General features: G+C 33.2%; 2 protein-coding genes across 2 annotated transcripts; both read right to left on the bottom strand.

Annotated features, from left to right (window-relative positions):
- Nucleotides 1-7,718: 7,718 nt before the first annotated feature.
- LOC114269595 (disease resistance RPP13-like protein 4) lies at nt 7,719-12,662 on the bottom strand. The gene is made up of 4 exons (XM_082888999.1): nt 12,364-12,662; nt 11,928-12,043; nt 11,757-11,827; nt 7,719-9,296 (listed from the first exon to the last, which is right to left on the bottom strand). The coding sequence occupies exons 1-4, from the start codon at nt 12,660-12,662 to the stop codon at nt 7,719-7,721; spliced, it is 2,064 nt and encodes a 687-aa protein (XP_082745125.1).
- Nucleotides 12,663-12,698: 36 nt separating this feature from the next.
- On the bottom strand, nt 12,699-13,409 carry LOC145799418 (protein FAR1-RELATED SEQUENCE 5-like). Its single transcript, XM_082888998.1, has one exon. It carries the CDS (start codon nt 13,407-13,409, stop codon nt 12,699-12,701), a length of 711 nt encoding a protein of 236 aa, XP_082745124.1.
- Nucleotides 13,410-14,079: the final 670 nt, after the last annotated feature.

Raw genomic sequence — 14,079 nt, 5'->3', positions numbered from 1 at the left:
ATAAAAATAAAAATCACTCTGTTTGGTTTAGAATTTTTAAAAATATTTGTCTGAGTTTGCAATTCGTATTTTTTTAATATTTTTTTTGTATTTGGTAATGTTTTTTTAAATATATATATATATATATATATATATATATATAAATGTTATAGTTTTTAAGCATATTTAAATTAGATGTATCTACAAAATAAATAAATAAATATTGTGTAAAATATATTTTTTAAAAAAATACTAAAAAACACATAATTGGGCCATAACGAGAGAAAAAAAATAAGCCACACAAAATTAGGTTAACGACTAATATATATACATATATTTTATTTTTTATTTTTTAATTGAACTAACAACTAAAACTTATAAGGGAAAATTGGTCTAAGGTCCCTATCCAACTTTTAGTATGAGGAAAGATCCACAATAATATTTTCTGGTGTCTAAGGTCCCTCAATGTTAGTTTAGTTTATAAAATACTTATTTTACCCTTTTGTATATTATACGTGGTTTTCAATTTTGGAATCTGAAGATTACGTTACTATTTTTGTGGAAGATTACTTTGGGATGAACTTGGCGATCGATGGAGATTTCGATGATGCAAATTTCGTGGAAATTTTATAGGAATTTTGTAGTCGTATAGTAGTTGAGTTTCGTTGATCGTGTAGAAGTTGAAGTCGTGTTGAAGCTCGAATTTCCAGTAGAGCTGAATCAGGTAAGTTTAATAATCTGCTTAAGTTTTTTATTTTTCATTTGATTTATATATATGGACTCTGATTTCAAATAAGTTTTTGTAGTTTATTTTGAATTAGGTTTTTATTTTCAGTTTTGATCAAAGTGATAGAAAAGCCAGCTTAGTGAATTATTTTTTGATTTTTGAAGTTGATTTTTCATTCTTTGTTATTGACAATGGAGTTGATTTTTTATTCTGTGTTACATGTTTATCAATGATAAGTTTTGTTCTTCGTGTTTGGAAACCGGCTCTGTTTTTCTTCACTGTCTTAAGTTTTGTGCTCTGTTTTTTTCATTTATTCTGCACTTTTCATTTTTCTACACTTTGCTTTGTATTCCAGAGAAAATTATATGTTCATATTCCAGAGAAAATTGTATGTTTATATTCCAGAGAAATTTCTCTGCATTCTGATTTGAGTCCAATAATGCACAATCACACAGAGAAAATTATAAACTTGTAGTCCAGTAAAAATCACAGAGAAGCTTATAATTTGATAACTGATCTTCTGTGTGATTTTTGTCTATGATTTTGTTTAATAGTTAGCATTGAATATCTCTGTGATTTTCTCTAGATTCATTAATTCTTCTGCAATTTTGTTTTTGTTATCTTGAAGGTGAATTTAAGTTTGTAAATTTCTCTAGACTTTTATTTGAGTCCAGAGAACATTATAAGGTAGGTATTATAATCCAGAGAAAATTATAATTATTAGAAATTTCTCTAGACTTTTTATGTTGTTCTTGTGAAGTATTTTTATATTGAACAAGTTATTTTTGGTATTTTTTGTTTTAGTTTAGATGGACAGTGTAGTGTTGTTGCTGTGCAAATATGGGAATGATACTATTATCATTAATGTTTCATGCGAATTGAATTGATGATGCTATGATTTTACTTGCATTGAGTAAGAGACCAGCTGGGAAGCCAAAGAAGAACAAAATTGCTTCTACTAAAGAGTTTAAAAGGGTGATTAAGTGTAGTCAATGTGATAGGATTGATCGCTATAATAAGAGGACATGCAAGGAACCTTTGTTAAATAGTTGAGAATATTACATTTATTGATTGAATAATACATTTGAGAATTACTTTGTGTATTTTATTTTGTGAAATGTACTTTTTGGACAGTGCATATATAATACCAATTAAATTCATCTAGAGAAATTTTTTAATAGCAGTGAAAATTACTTTTTATGTTGCGTTTTTAGAAACATACTTTGTGAGTGCCTTTATAATACCAATCAAATTGATCCAGAGAAATTTTCCTATAGCAGAGAAATTTGCTATGTGCATTGTGTTTGTTGAAATGTGCATTGCGTTTTGTGAGGTCAAATTCATCCAGTGAAATTTGTCAATAGTAGAGAAATTTGTGAGGTGAAATTCATCCAAAGAAATTTACTATGTGCATTGTGACAAATTTATCCAGAGAAATTTGCCAGTAGCAGAGAAAATTACTTTGTGCACTATGTTTTGTAAGGTCAATTTCATCTAGAGAAATTTGTGAGGTGAAATTCATCCAGAGAAATTTACTATGTGCATTGTGGCAAATTCATCTAGAGAAATTTGCCACTAGCAGAGAAAATTACTTTTTGCACTATGTTTTGTGAGGTCAAATTCATCCAGAGAAATTTGCTAATAGTGCACTGTGTTTTGTGTGCTCAAATTCATCTAGAGAAATTTGCCAATAGCAGAGAAAATTACAATGTGCATTGTGTTTTTTGAATTTGATGATTGTTTCATACCAACACAGTGCATTACAAATTACATGATCATATAGGCACCCTTTTGGCACGATACGAGTTAAATTTTTCTGTGAAATTCTGATAACTTCATACAAGAAAAATTTCTTTAGACAATTTTCTTTGCGTGGATTGTGTTGATAATCACCACTAAATATGCATTATAAAAAAAAATATTTAACCATTGATAGTTATGAAATTTACATTAGTTAAAACAATATAGATACATATATGTCAAAAGTATCATTTCTTCAATGTACGAAAAAAAAAATTGAAGGGTCATTCCTAATTACATTGTGTACATTGTCTTCATTTCACTAGTATGCTTTCACTATTATACTTTTAGTTCTTCTTTTGGTGATATTTCAATTGGTTCTGTCCATGACCGGCCAATTTCGGTCGCAAATCTCTCTATGATTTTCTGTCCTTGTGAACCTTACATCTTGTTTTGACAATGTTGAGCTGATAGGTTCATGGTTGCTATATTGTCTCATTATGTAGCAAACGAAGAGGCCACAATCCACACTGCATACAAATTATAGGTATAGTTAGTTTTAAGAAATATTCAAATTAGATTATCTTATTTATAGAGTTTCTGTTTCTTACTTGGTGTTTATGGTGTTTTGCTGCTTTTACGTTTCGTCATTTTTAGACAATGAAAACATAAAGATGTCAACATTAAATCCCAGAGAAATTTACAGACAACAAGAGAAAATGGAACATAACAAACACACACAAAGGAGAAAAGTGATGTGGCCTGAGAAAATTCAAGAATGGAACAAACTAAACATATACCAGAGAAAATTACACATGGCAAGCCAAGAGAAATTACATATATGCCAGAGAAAATTAACAAGGCAAGCCAGAGAAAATATGCATTCCATAATATAAAAATCCCAGAGAAATTTACAGACAACCAAAGAAAATAGAACATGACAGACACACACAAAAGAGAAAAATGATGTGGCCATAAAAAATTCAAGTGTGGAACAAAATAAACATATCAGAGAAAACTACACATGGTAAGCCATAAAATATTACATATATGCCAAAGAAAATTAAACAAGGCAAACTAGAGAAAATGTCATTCCATAATATAAAAATGCCAGAGAAATTTATAGACAACCAGAGAAAATTGAACATAACAGACACACACAAATGAGAAAAGTGATGTGGCCAGAGAAAATTCAAGAATGGAACAAAATAAACATACCAGAGAAAATTACACATGGTAAGCTAGAGAAAATTAAACACGTGTGTATTCCATAATATGAAAATGCTAGAGAAATTTACAAACAACTAGAGAAAATGGAACATGACAGAACCACACAAAAGAGAAAAGTGATGTGGTCATAGAAAATTTAAGAATGGAACAAAATAAACATACCAGAGAAAATTACACATGGCAAGCCAGAGAAAATTACATATATGACAGAGAAAATTAAACATGGCAAGCCAAAAAAAATATGAATTCCATAATATGAAAATGCCAGAGAAATTTACAAAAAACCAGAGAAAAATATGGAATAACCAGAAACAAATGGGGGAATAAAATGTCAGAGAAAATTCAAAGAAAACACATAGATCAAGCAAATACCAGAGAAATTCAAATGACAGAGAAATTTACAGACAAAATCACACAAACATCTTCAAGAATAAGTTCGAAACTTAGAGAAATAACATTTTTCAAATTCATGTAGGTTTTTATTACGAAATTGAAATCCTAATTAATGGAAGGCTAGTCAATTGTGTGGCGGAGAAAAACTAGTCGGATTGGAGAAAACTTACCAGAGTGATAATGAAAACCCTAATTTCGAACTGAAATGGCTTGAGATGAAGATGCAATGAGATGAAGATGAACTGAGATGATGATGAACAATGAAAACGGGTTAGAGAAATTTGTGAGGAACGAATTGAAAAGAGTTTGGCAAAAGATAATGAAACCGTAATGGCGACAGTGAAGATGATAGTGAAACCCTAATTCTCATGTTCTCTTATTCATGAAAATGGTTGGATGTTTGGAATGAATTGAGTCGTTGGAATGCAATCGAGTTGAGCATTCTATGTTGATCTGTGACGGGTATTTTGATCCAAAAAAAAATTAAAAACGCGCATGTCGTTAGTGAGGGACTTGAGACATCATTCCTATTTTTGGTGTCCTTTATGCTGTAAATTACTCTTATTAGGGACCTTAAAAAAAATTCCCCAACTTATAAATATTTTTTAATTGGGCCTTTTATCAATTGGGCCAAATAGATTTTTTAAAGCCCGCTTTAAAATTGTCTAAATTAATTAAACAGAATTGAGTCATTTTAAATTTTTCATAGAGTGCAAGACTAAATTTGGAGGCCTTTTTTTGGGCCTAATTTTTGGAGCCCTAGGAACAAGCCTCACCAGCCTTAGCCTAGGGCCGGCCCTGGATCCCTACAAGTTGGGATCTTTAAAACTACTATAATTTACTCTCTCTAAAAACATCTCTAATTAGGTGACTTTCCACCTCATTATTCACCTTATCATAGACAAATTCACATCATCTTAAGTTTTATAAATTACAAAATAACTCCAAAATTTTAGTATAATTTTATATTGAATTTAATATAATTTTGTAAAATTTAGTTTTCACTTAGAAGATTTTGTGATCCTCAATTTTAATATTAGAGCCTCGAAATCGAATTTAGAAAAAATTTAAACATTAAAATTCAATATTAAATGATTGATAGAATACATGTAAAAAACTTTATACAACTCGATCATAAAAATAGTAAAACTAAGATTACAAGACTATTAAATAGTTTAATAGATGTGAGTTAATAAATTTTAAATATTTACAGAAATCAAAATATCATGATTATTGAAACATCTAAAGAGTTAAGAGAAATAAAAGAAATTTCTCTTAAAAATAAAAAAGAAAGTTTTATTAAAAAATTTAGAACTTCTTATATAGTTATTAAACAAACTATAAAAATTGCAAAAGATGAAAAAAATCAGGATGATAGTAGTACATCCGAACAAAAAAAATCTCTTAGAAGGAAAAAAATATTTAAATCTATATATGGATAACTATGAAACATAGAAGCGCTTAAAAAATCAATAAGTAAATTTATTGATCCAACTGAGTTAAAAGAATAACGCTATCAATTAGAAAGAAAATCATAAATATCCAAAATAAACAAATCATTCGAGAATTTGATTTTAGAAACATTCAGATTTTATAAATATCTAATGAAGAAAAATCTTTTAAAAAGAAAATAAAATTAGGAAAAAGAGGATTATTAAAGACTCATATAAAATATGACTTTATTCTTAAAGTTGCAAAAAATAAACCTATTACTAAATATGAAATATATCTTGATCTAGACGGTGTAACTAATATAGAAGAAGTTATAGATAATTGAACTCACGTAGTAAGAATTATTGTAGCGGGACAAGTTATAGACACATGAGGTCTAAATACTTTTGTAAAAACTACTCTAAGAGATCAAGTTACAAAATTCTGAGATAATCTATCAAATAATGATAATATAAGAGCTCAATGATTAATATTGACTCCTGCAGAAAAAAATATCATATTTATGGTATATAACCTTAAACAAAATATGGTATTAATAAAATGTCACATTTTAAAATTTAACCGCTGAGTGCCTATGTCAATTTGTAGGAAAAGTTTGTTGAATTTTTTTTTTTGCATAACATTTTTCTTTGGTAATTTATACGATGTGTCAATTTAGTCTATATTGTTTTAATTTATTCGTTTTTTTCCTTTAATTTAACAGATTGTGTCATATTAATCCAATAAATAATGGCTATTAGGTTTGGTGGACGGAAAGTCAAACAATTTGTCAATTTGGTTCCTGTAGTTTATACGATGGGTCAATTTAGTCTCTATTATTTTAATTTACTCGATTTTGACAAGGACCAAATTGACACATTGTGTAAATTACAAGAACCAAATTGATATATCGTTTTTCTGTCTATCAAACCTAATATCTGTTATTTATTGAGCTAATATGACACAATTTATTAAATTAAAAGGCAAAACCAAAAACAACAAATACCAAATTGACACATCGTATAAATTATAGAGACGATTTACATAATTTATCATTTTTCTTTCATTGCAAATAAAAAAAAGGAGAAGAGTACAATAACACAAGTTATTTTATTTTAATTTGTTTTATTTCTACCGCAAATATATATGATGCCAGTGGCAGATGCAACTTGCAAGGAAGGATTAGTGGATGACGTGTCCCTCAACATTTAAAAATTTATATTTCTATATTAGAAAAATATTAAATTATAAAGAACATTTATATAATTCATCATTTTTCTTTCGTTGCATATAAAGGAGAGGAGTACAATAACATAAGTTGTTTCATTTTAATTTGTTTTATTTCGACCACAAATATCTATGATGCCAGTGGCAGATGCAAGTAAGGATTAGTGGGTGACGTCTCCAACAACATTTGAAAAATTATATTTTCATATTAGAAAAATATTATATGTTATCGAGGTTTTTTTTATTATATCACGTCTCATATAAATACCCATAATTAATTTATTTGTTTATAAATATTAATTACACGATTATTAACATATTATTATATAATTCAATGATTCAAAACTATTAAAATAAAATAAAAAATAATAGTATATAGCAATGTCTTTGTATTACGTATTCACCTTTCCTCTCATTTTTTTTAGGGCAAATTACATATACACCCCTCCAGGTTTGGCAAAATTACAGATACCCCTGAGGTTTGAGAAATTACGAATTCCCCCCTGAATGCTATATTTGCATAAGAAATTAGGGGGTAATTTGTTATGAAATATAAACCTCAGGGGGTAAATTGTTATGAAAATACAAACCTCAGGGGGCGGGATGTAATTTCCAAAATCTCAGGGGGTATCTGTAATTTAACCAAACCTGGAGGGGTGTATATGTAATTTGCCCTTTTTTTTATTTCTATCTACATCTCTTTTGTGTGTAACTATTATAATTTTATTTTCATATTTTATAAGGCATATAATTATTTTTTGAACCATATAATCATCACACATAAAATCAAATTAAAAACAAAAAATAATTAACATCATTTAACTCGAGCTTATATTTAAATATAACATTTGTATTACAATAATTTTTATTCTTACCATCAAATAAAAATCTAAGTTTGATTGTGATTTTTATTAAGGTTTCAAGACCATAGTGCCTCTCTGAACCGGAATGCTGGCTCGACTGTATGATTCCATCTTCCAAACTCACTATCTCAATCTGAACTCATCCACACTCCTTCCTCGTCGCATTTGAACCGAGTGAGTTTCGGGCATTTTACCTTCTCCAAGTAATTCAATTTTGGAAATAATTTTTGCAGAGCAAACCAATCCATCTCTAAGTGATCTAAGTACTTGAGCCGCAATACCTCAACTTCCCAACTTTCATTTTCTGCTTCCTTGTCATCAAGTTTCTGAAATTGACCCAGATCAGAGAATTTACCTCCTCTGATATAGAGTTTCTTCAAGTTCTTCAGATTATAAGCTCTCAGCCAACTAGGTGTAATCGTCCAAGGGAAACACTGAAGATCCAATTTTATTAGTCCTAAGGGAAGCACTGGAATTGCCACCTCTGCTGGCTTAGAGGTAAATGATCTTGAGCCCCTTCCCCATGCGATCGTTAGCTTGGTAAGCACTTTGAACTGATTTAAAGCACGCAAATCTTTATTTGTAGGAAATCCATCTACAGTAACGTAAATGCTCAATTTTCTCAATTCCCAGAATCCATGCAAATCATCAAGAGTGCAAGAGTTTTTGTCCTCTGAAACAAGGAACCCTTTGAGGACTTGGAGTTTGGAAAGCGATGCAAGTCCCTTGGGCATCTGATCTAGGAGGTAACACTCAGACATGTCCAAGTGTGTCAAATTCTTGAGCAAGCCAATTCCATCAGGAATTACCTCAAGGTTGTGACATGCTCTAATGTCAAGGATCGTAAGATTAGTGAGCTTTGAAATGGACTCGGGAAGCTCTATAATTCTAGAGATTCCTTGAAGACTCAGAAACCTTAGACTTGTGAGATTTTCCAACCCATCCAAAACATTTGCATTTTTCTTCTTGGACTTGATGTCGGCAACTTCAATGTGATGCGTGGGCGAGGTCTGCCACCTTCCCAAATAAAGAACATGTAGTTCTTTCATCGATGAAAAATACTCAGGTTCGAATTCAAGAAAAGACTCATTAACATTAAACAATGTATCCATCCCCATGGCATACCTGATCTGCGTTAAACGATTAAGACCAAAGGGTGCACCTTGCAGATTAAAACGGTGAACCATCTTGGCATACTTAATCAACCTATAACGAACCAAAGGGTCCATCTTGCAGATTTTCACTTCAAGGCTACGCTTTTCCCACACGGGTTTAATGAATTCCTTCCCAATAAGGTCGTTGAATAATTCATTAGCGAATTGCTCTGTTTCCACAAGACCTTCCCCGATCCACCAGTTCATCATCATCCTCTTCTTTATTTCAGCATTTTCCGGGAACACTGAAAAAACCCAAAGACACAACTGCGACGCAGTGTTAAGCTGATGATATCTTTCCCAATTAAACCAAAACATAAATCCTGGTTTTTCGAGCAATTTCTCAAATTCTGGGTTTTCGGGCGGGTCATTGGCATTATCTCTGTAGAAGAGTGCGTCATCTTTCCACAGACGGCGGAGCGCATTGGACTCTTTAGGCTCAACCTCGTGCTTCGAAGAGATCTGCTGCTTCAGTTTCATGACAGACTTGTTCAATTCCACAAAATCCTTTTCACTTCCACCCTGTTCTTTGAGCATCTTGAATGTATCGACCTTGTGCACTCCATAGATTTATTTATACCATATTACTTCATAACCAGGTCATTAAAAGTGACCTGCTAAACAGGTCACTTTTTATAGTTATGAGCTAAAATCATGTTTCTTCATAACTATAATCAAATTGATCATAACTTAGCTATAACTACATCTCATAACCAACACCATTTTGTTCATAACTAATATCACATATTTCATAACCACATCTCATAACCAACACCATTTTAGTCATAACTAACATCACATATTTCATAATCATAATCACATATCTCATAACCAACACCACTTTGATCATAACAAATATCACATATCTCATAACCACATCTCATAACCAATCCCTTTGAGTCATAACCAACATCACATATCTCATAACCACTAGTCACATATCTCATAACCAACACCTTTTTGTCATAACTAATATCACATATCTCATAACCACTAATCACACATCTCATAACTACTACCCACATACATCATAACCACATCTCATAACCAATCCCTTTGAGTCATAACCAACCCCTTTGAGTCATAACCAACATCACATATCTCATAACCACTAGTTACATATCTCGTAACCAACACCTTTTTGTCATGACCAATATCACATATTTCATAACCACTAATCACATATCTTATAATTAACACCTTTTTGCTCATAACCAACATCACATATCTCATAACTACTAGTCACATATCTAATAACCAACATCACATATCTCACAACCACTAGTCACATAACCAATATCTCATAACTCATAACCATTAATACATATAGCATAACCACACCCTTTGACACCACTTTGCTCATAACTATTACCCACATATCTCATAACGACTAACACATATAGCATAACCAAATACCCTTTGACACCACTTTGCTCATAACCATTACCCACATATCTCATAACTACTAACACATATAGCATAACCAAATACCCTTTGACACCACTTTGCTCATAACCATTACTCACATATCTCATAACCACTCATAACTATTACCCACATATCTCATAACCACTAACACATGTAGCATAACCAAATACCCTTTGACACCACTTTGCTCATAACCATTATCCACATATCTCATAACCACTCATAACCATTACCCACATATCTCATAACCACTAACACATATAGTATAACCAAACACCCTTTGACACCACTTTACTCATAACCATTACCCACATATCTCATAACTACTAACACATATAGCATAACCAAATACCCTTTGACACCACTTTGCTCATAACCATTACTTGCATATCTCATAACCACTCATAACTATTACCCACATATCTCATAACCACTAACACATGTAGCATAACCAAATATCCTTTGACACCACTTTGCTCATAACCATTACCCACATATCTCATAACCACTAATAACCATTACCCACATATCTCATAACCACTAACACATATAGTATAACCAAACACCCTTTAACACCACTTTACTCATAACCATTACCCACATAACTCATAACCACTCATAACCATTACCCACATATCTCATAACCACTAACACATGTAGCATAACCAAACACCCTTTGACACCACTTTGCTCATAACCATTACCCACATATCTCATAACCACTCATAACCATTATCCACATATCTCATAACCACTAACACATATACCATAACCAAACATCCTTTGGCACCACTTTGCTCATAACCATTACCCACATATCTCATAACCACTAACACATATAGCATAACCAAACACCATTTGACACCACTTTGCTCATAACCATTACCCACATATCTCATAACCACTAACACATATAGCATAACCAAACACCCTTTGACACCACTTTACTCATAACCATTACCCACATATCTCATAACCAACATCACATATATCAAAACTACTAATCACATATCTCATAACCAAACACCTTTTGACTTATAACTATGCCACTCTGCTCATAACTAAAATCACATATCTCGTAATCATTAATCATATATCTCATTACCTTTACCCACATATATTATAACCACATCTCATAACTAGCACCCTTTGTTTCATAATCAATATCACATATATCATAACTACTAATCATATATCTCAGAACCACTACCCACATATAGGGGTATAAATTTAGCCCATGAGCTCGCGGCACACCCCAAGTCCGCTCGTGCCCTGGGTAGGCCTAACTAGGCTTGAGTCTAAACCCAACCTAAGACCCTGAGCTATGTGTTCTAGAGCCCGACCCAACCCTGGTGTGTTATGGAGTGTGACCCATCCCGTGAGATCGCCCCGAAATTTTCTTTCCCATCTAGCTCGACCTGACCCCAATGGCTCCTTGCCCCCATTGTCAGTGCAATGGTCAAAAATTTAAATCAAAACAATTTGAAAGAGTCATATAACCGTTAATTCCACCAACAATCAATTTTATTTTTTTTTATTTATATATATATAAATTAACTCCTCCCTTCCAAGTCCTATAAATACCACCCCTGCTCGATCATAGCAACTATTACCCATAGCAACACCTGCAAGTTCTCCTTGTGTGGCCGACGACCCTACATTGTCAAGTAAATCACCAATCATTAAAGAGAACAAAAATGTCAACACTACCTCACAATAACAAAATTAAGACACAAAGCACAATATAATGTATACCTGCAACACTGGCATCGCCTTGGCTTTCGAGGTTTAGCCATGTAGGATCCTCCAGTATTCCCCTTCGTTCACTACTTTCGAATCCCCATCCCCAAATGGCGGCAGTGAACTTTTTCCTTCATCAACATTAGTTCCCTTGGCCATGCAAAGCTGCTTCATCCGACATGTCATAGTGAAAAATGCATTCCTAGCCTCTTCAAATACTTCAGATGTTTGTGAGGCATAGTAACACATTTCAATAAAAGAAGAGCAAAGTACCCCAAAACGCGTCTCCTATGTGAGAGTGCTAGAGAATTGGGCTTGGCAATGTTGTTCACCAACCTTTCTTGTTTGCTTTGTCCAACGATGCATCACACAACTTGGGAGAATTTCAGTCATGTGTTCGCATTTCATCACAGAAATCATGTGGCTGCAAGGAAGTCCAAAGAACTCAAACTTTTTGCAACTACATTTCATTATGCTAGTTGCAGGATGGTATGACACTTCCCATGTGGAACCAAATTCAGTGTACTTTGAAAATTTGTATATGCAATGATCGAACTCTTCTTTCCTTCCATCAAAAATCAACAATGCTTCCTCAATTATTTCATTACGGAACATTAAGAACAAACGTCTGGTAAAGATGGTTGCTACATGTTTCTCTAGAGGCTGAAGTGTTGTGGTAAGACAAGGATCACTGTTGTCAGTTTTTGCCTCGGCATCCGCTTCTTTGTTCCGTAATCGATAAAGGGCCATGTCAAAACATCTAACAAATTCGAATAGTTTCAGTTTTCATTTGAGGCACTCATTGAAAAAAGCATGCATACCCTCACAACGTTGACTGCTCTTCATTCCAGCAAAAAAATGACCACGCAAATATGACTGAGCCCACATGCCTTTGTTGTTGTAGGTGTCTGATACCCACTTGTTATTTTGAAGGCCATATTTTCTGACCATCTTACTCCAAGCTTCCTCAAATACAACCTCATTCGCATCAAGATCCATGAGATGCTTGAAATGTCCTTCAAATCCATCGACTCGAACATTTCGCTTGGCATTTCTGTGCATATGCCAATTACATAGACGATGCTTGGCATTTGGAAAGACTTTTTGTATTGCCTCACGCATGGCCATATCCCCATCTATCAACACTGACACCGGTCTTTTGTTATCCATGGTTTCTAACAACTTCTGCAAAACCCATGTGTATGTTGCAATTGTCTCATCAACAAGCAAGTTGCATGCAAATATGGTGGTTTCAAAATGGTTATTGACCCTGACGAAAATAACAAAAGGTTTGTTATATGCATTCGTTTTATAAGTCGTATCAAAGACCAACACGTCACCAAATGCAGCATAGTCTAGGCGAGACCTTGAATCTGCCCAAAACAATTTGCCAAGCCGGTTCTCTTGATCCTTGTCATACTTGTAAAAGAAGTAAGGGTTAGCTTCAGCTTTTACACATAAGTAAGCCAAAGCACACTCTGCGTCACCATCCTTCATTTCTATTTTACGCTCGGCTTGAATATAATTGTGCAAATCCTTGTGAATAAAGCCCACATTCGCGAAAGACCCAGATTGTTGATTACGCGTGTGTCCGTGTTATTTGGTGTTGTATTATGTTTTTGGAATAGGTGTTGGTCACCTGCCACAACCCGTGTGTTAGAGGTTTGGAGTATGGCTCGCCACATGGCATGCTCAGGGTGTTTGTTGGGTGCCACAACATTGGTAAGTACACTAAGGCTTGTTGTACTTTTTGCATTGAACTGAAACAACCCATTTAAAATGAATGACCCCAATGTGGCACCACACACACTGATTTAAACACATGAACCCAATAAAAACATTGAATACGAATGTGCCCAACACAGACAAATGACCTCGGTGTGGCACACCATACAATTGAACTGACATATGTACGCAACATAGCTATCCTAACACGCAATCACCAAAAACAAACCATGCCTTAAGAATTCCAAGAATGTCGACAGCGGAATTCTGATTCTCCGTCAGTCCGGCACACAAAGCACCTCCCACACACCCGTCACAACAATCACAAAACCCTAACGTAATGGAGGAAACATCTTCTACTACAATTTTTGACTTGCCAAATACGCACAACTAATCCCACCAAAAACATCCTAATAGAAAAGGAAGGGTATAATTGACCACT

The sequence above is a fragment of the Camellia sinensis genome, chromosome 9, assembly GCF_055761805.1.
Source record: "Camellia sinensis isolate YWXY chromosome 9, ASM5576180v1, whole genome shotgun sequence".
Lineage (NCBI taxonomy): Eukaryota > Viridiplantae > Streptophyta > Magnoliopsida > Ericales > Theaceae > Camellia > Camellia sinensis.
The sequence above is the reverse complement of the archived record's forward strand: the minus strand, read 5'-3'. Positions and strand labels throughout refer to the sequence as shown.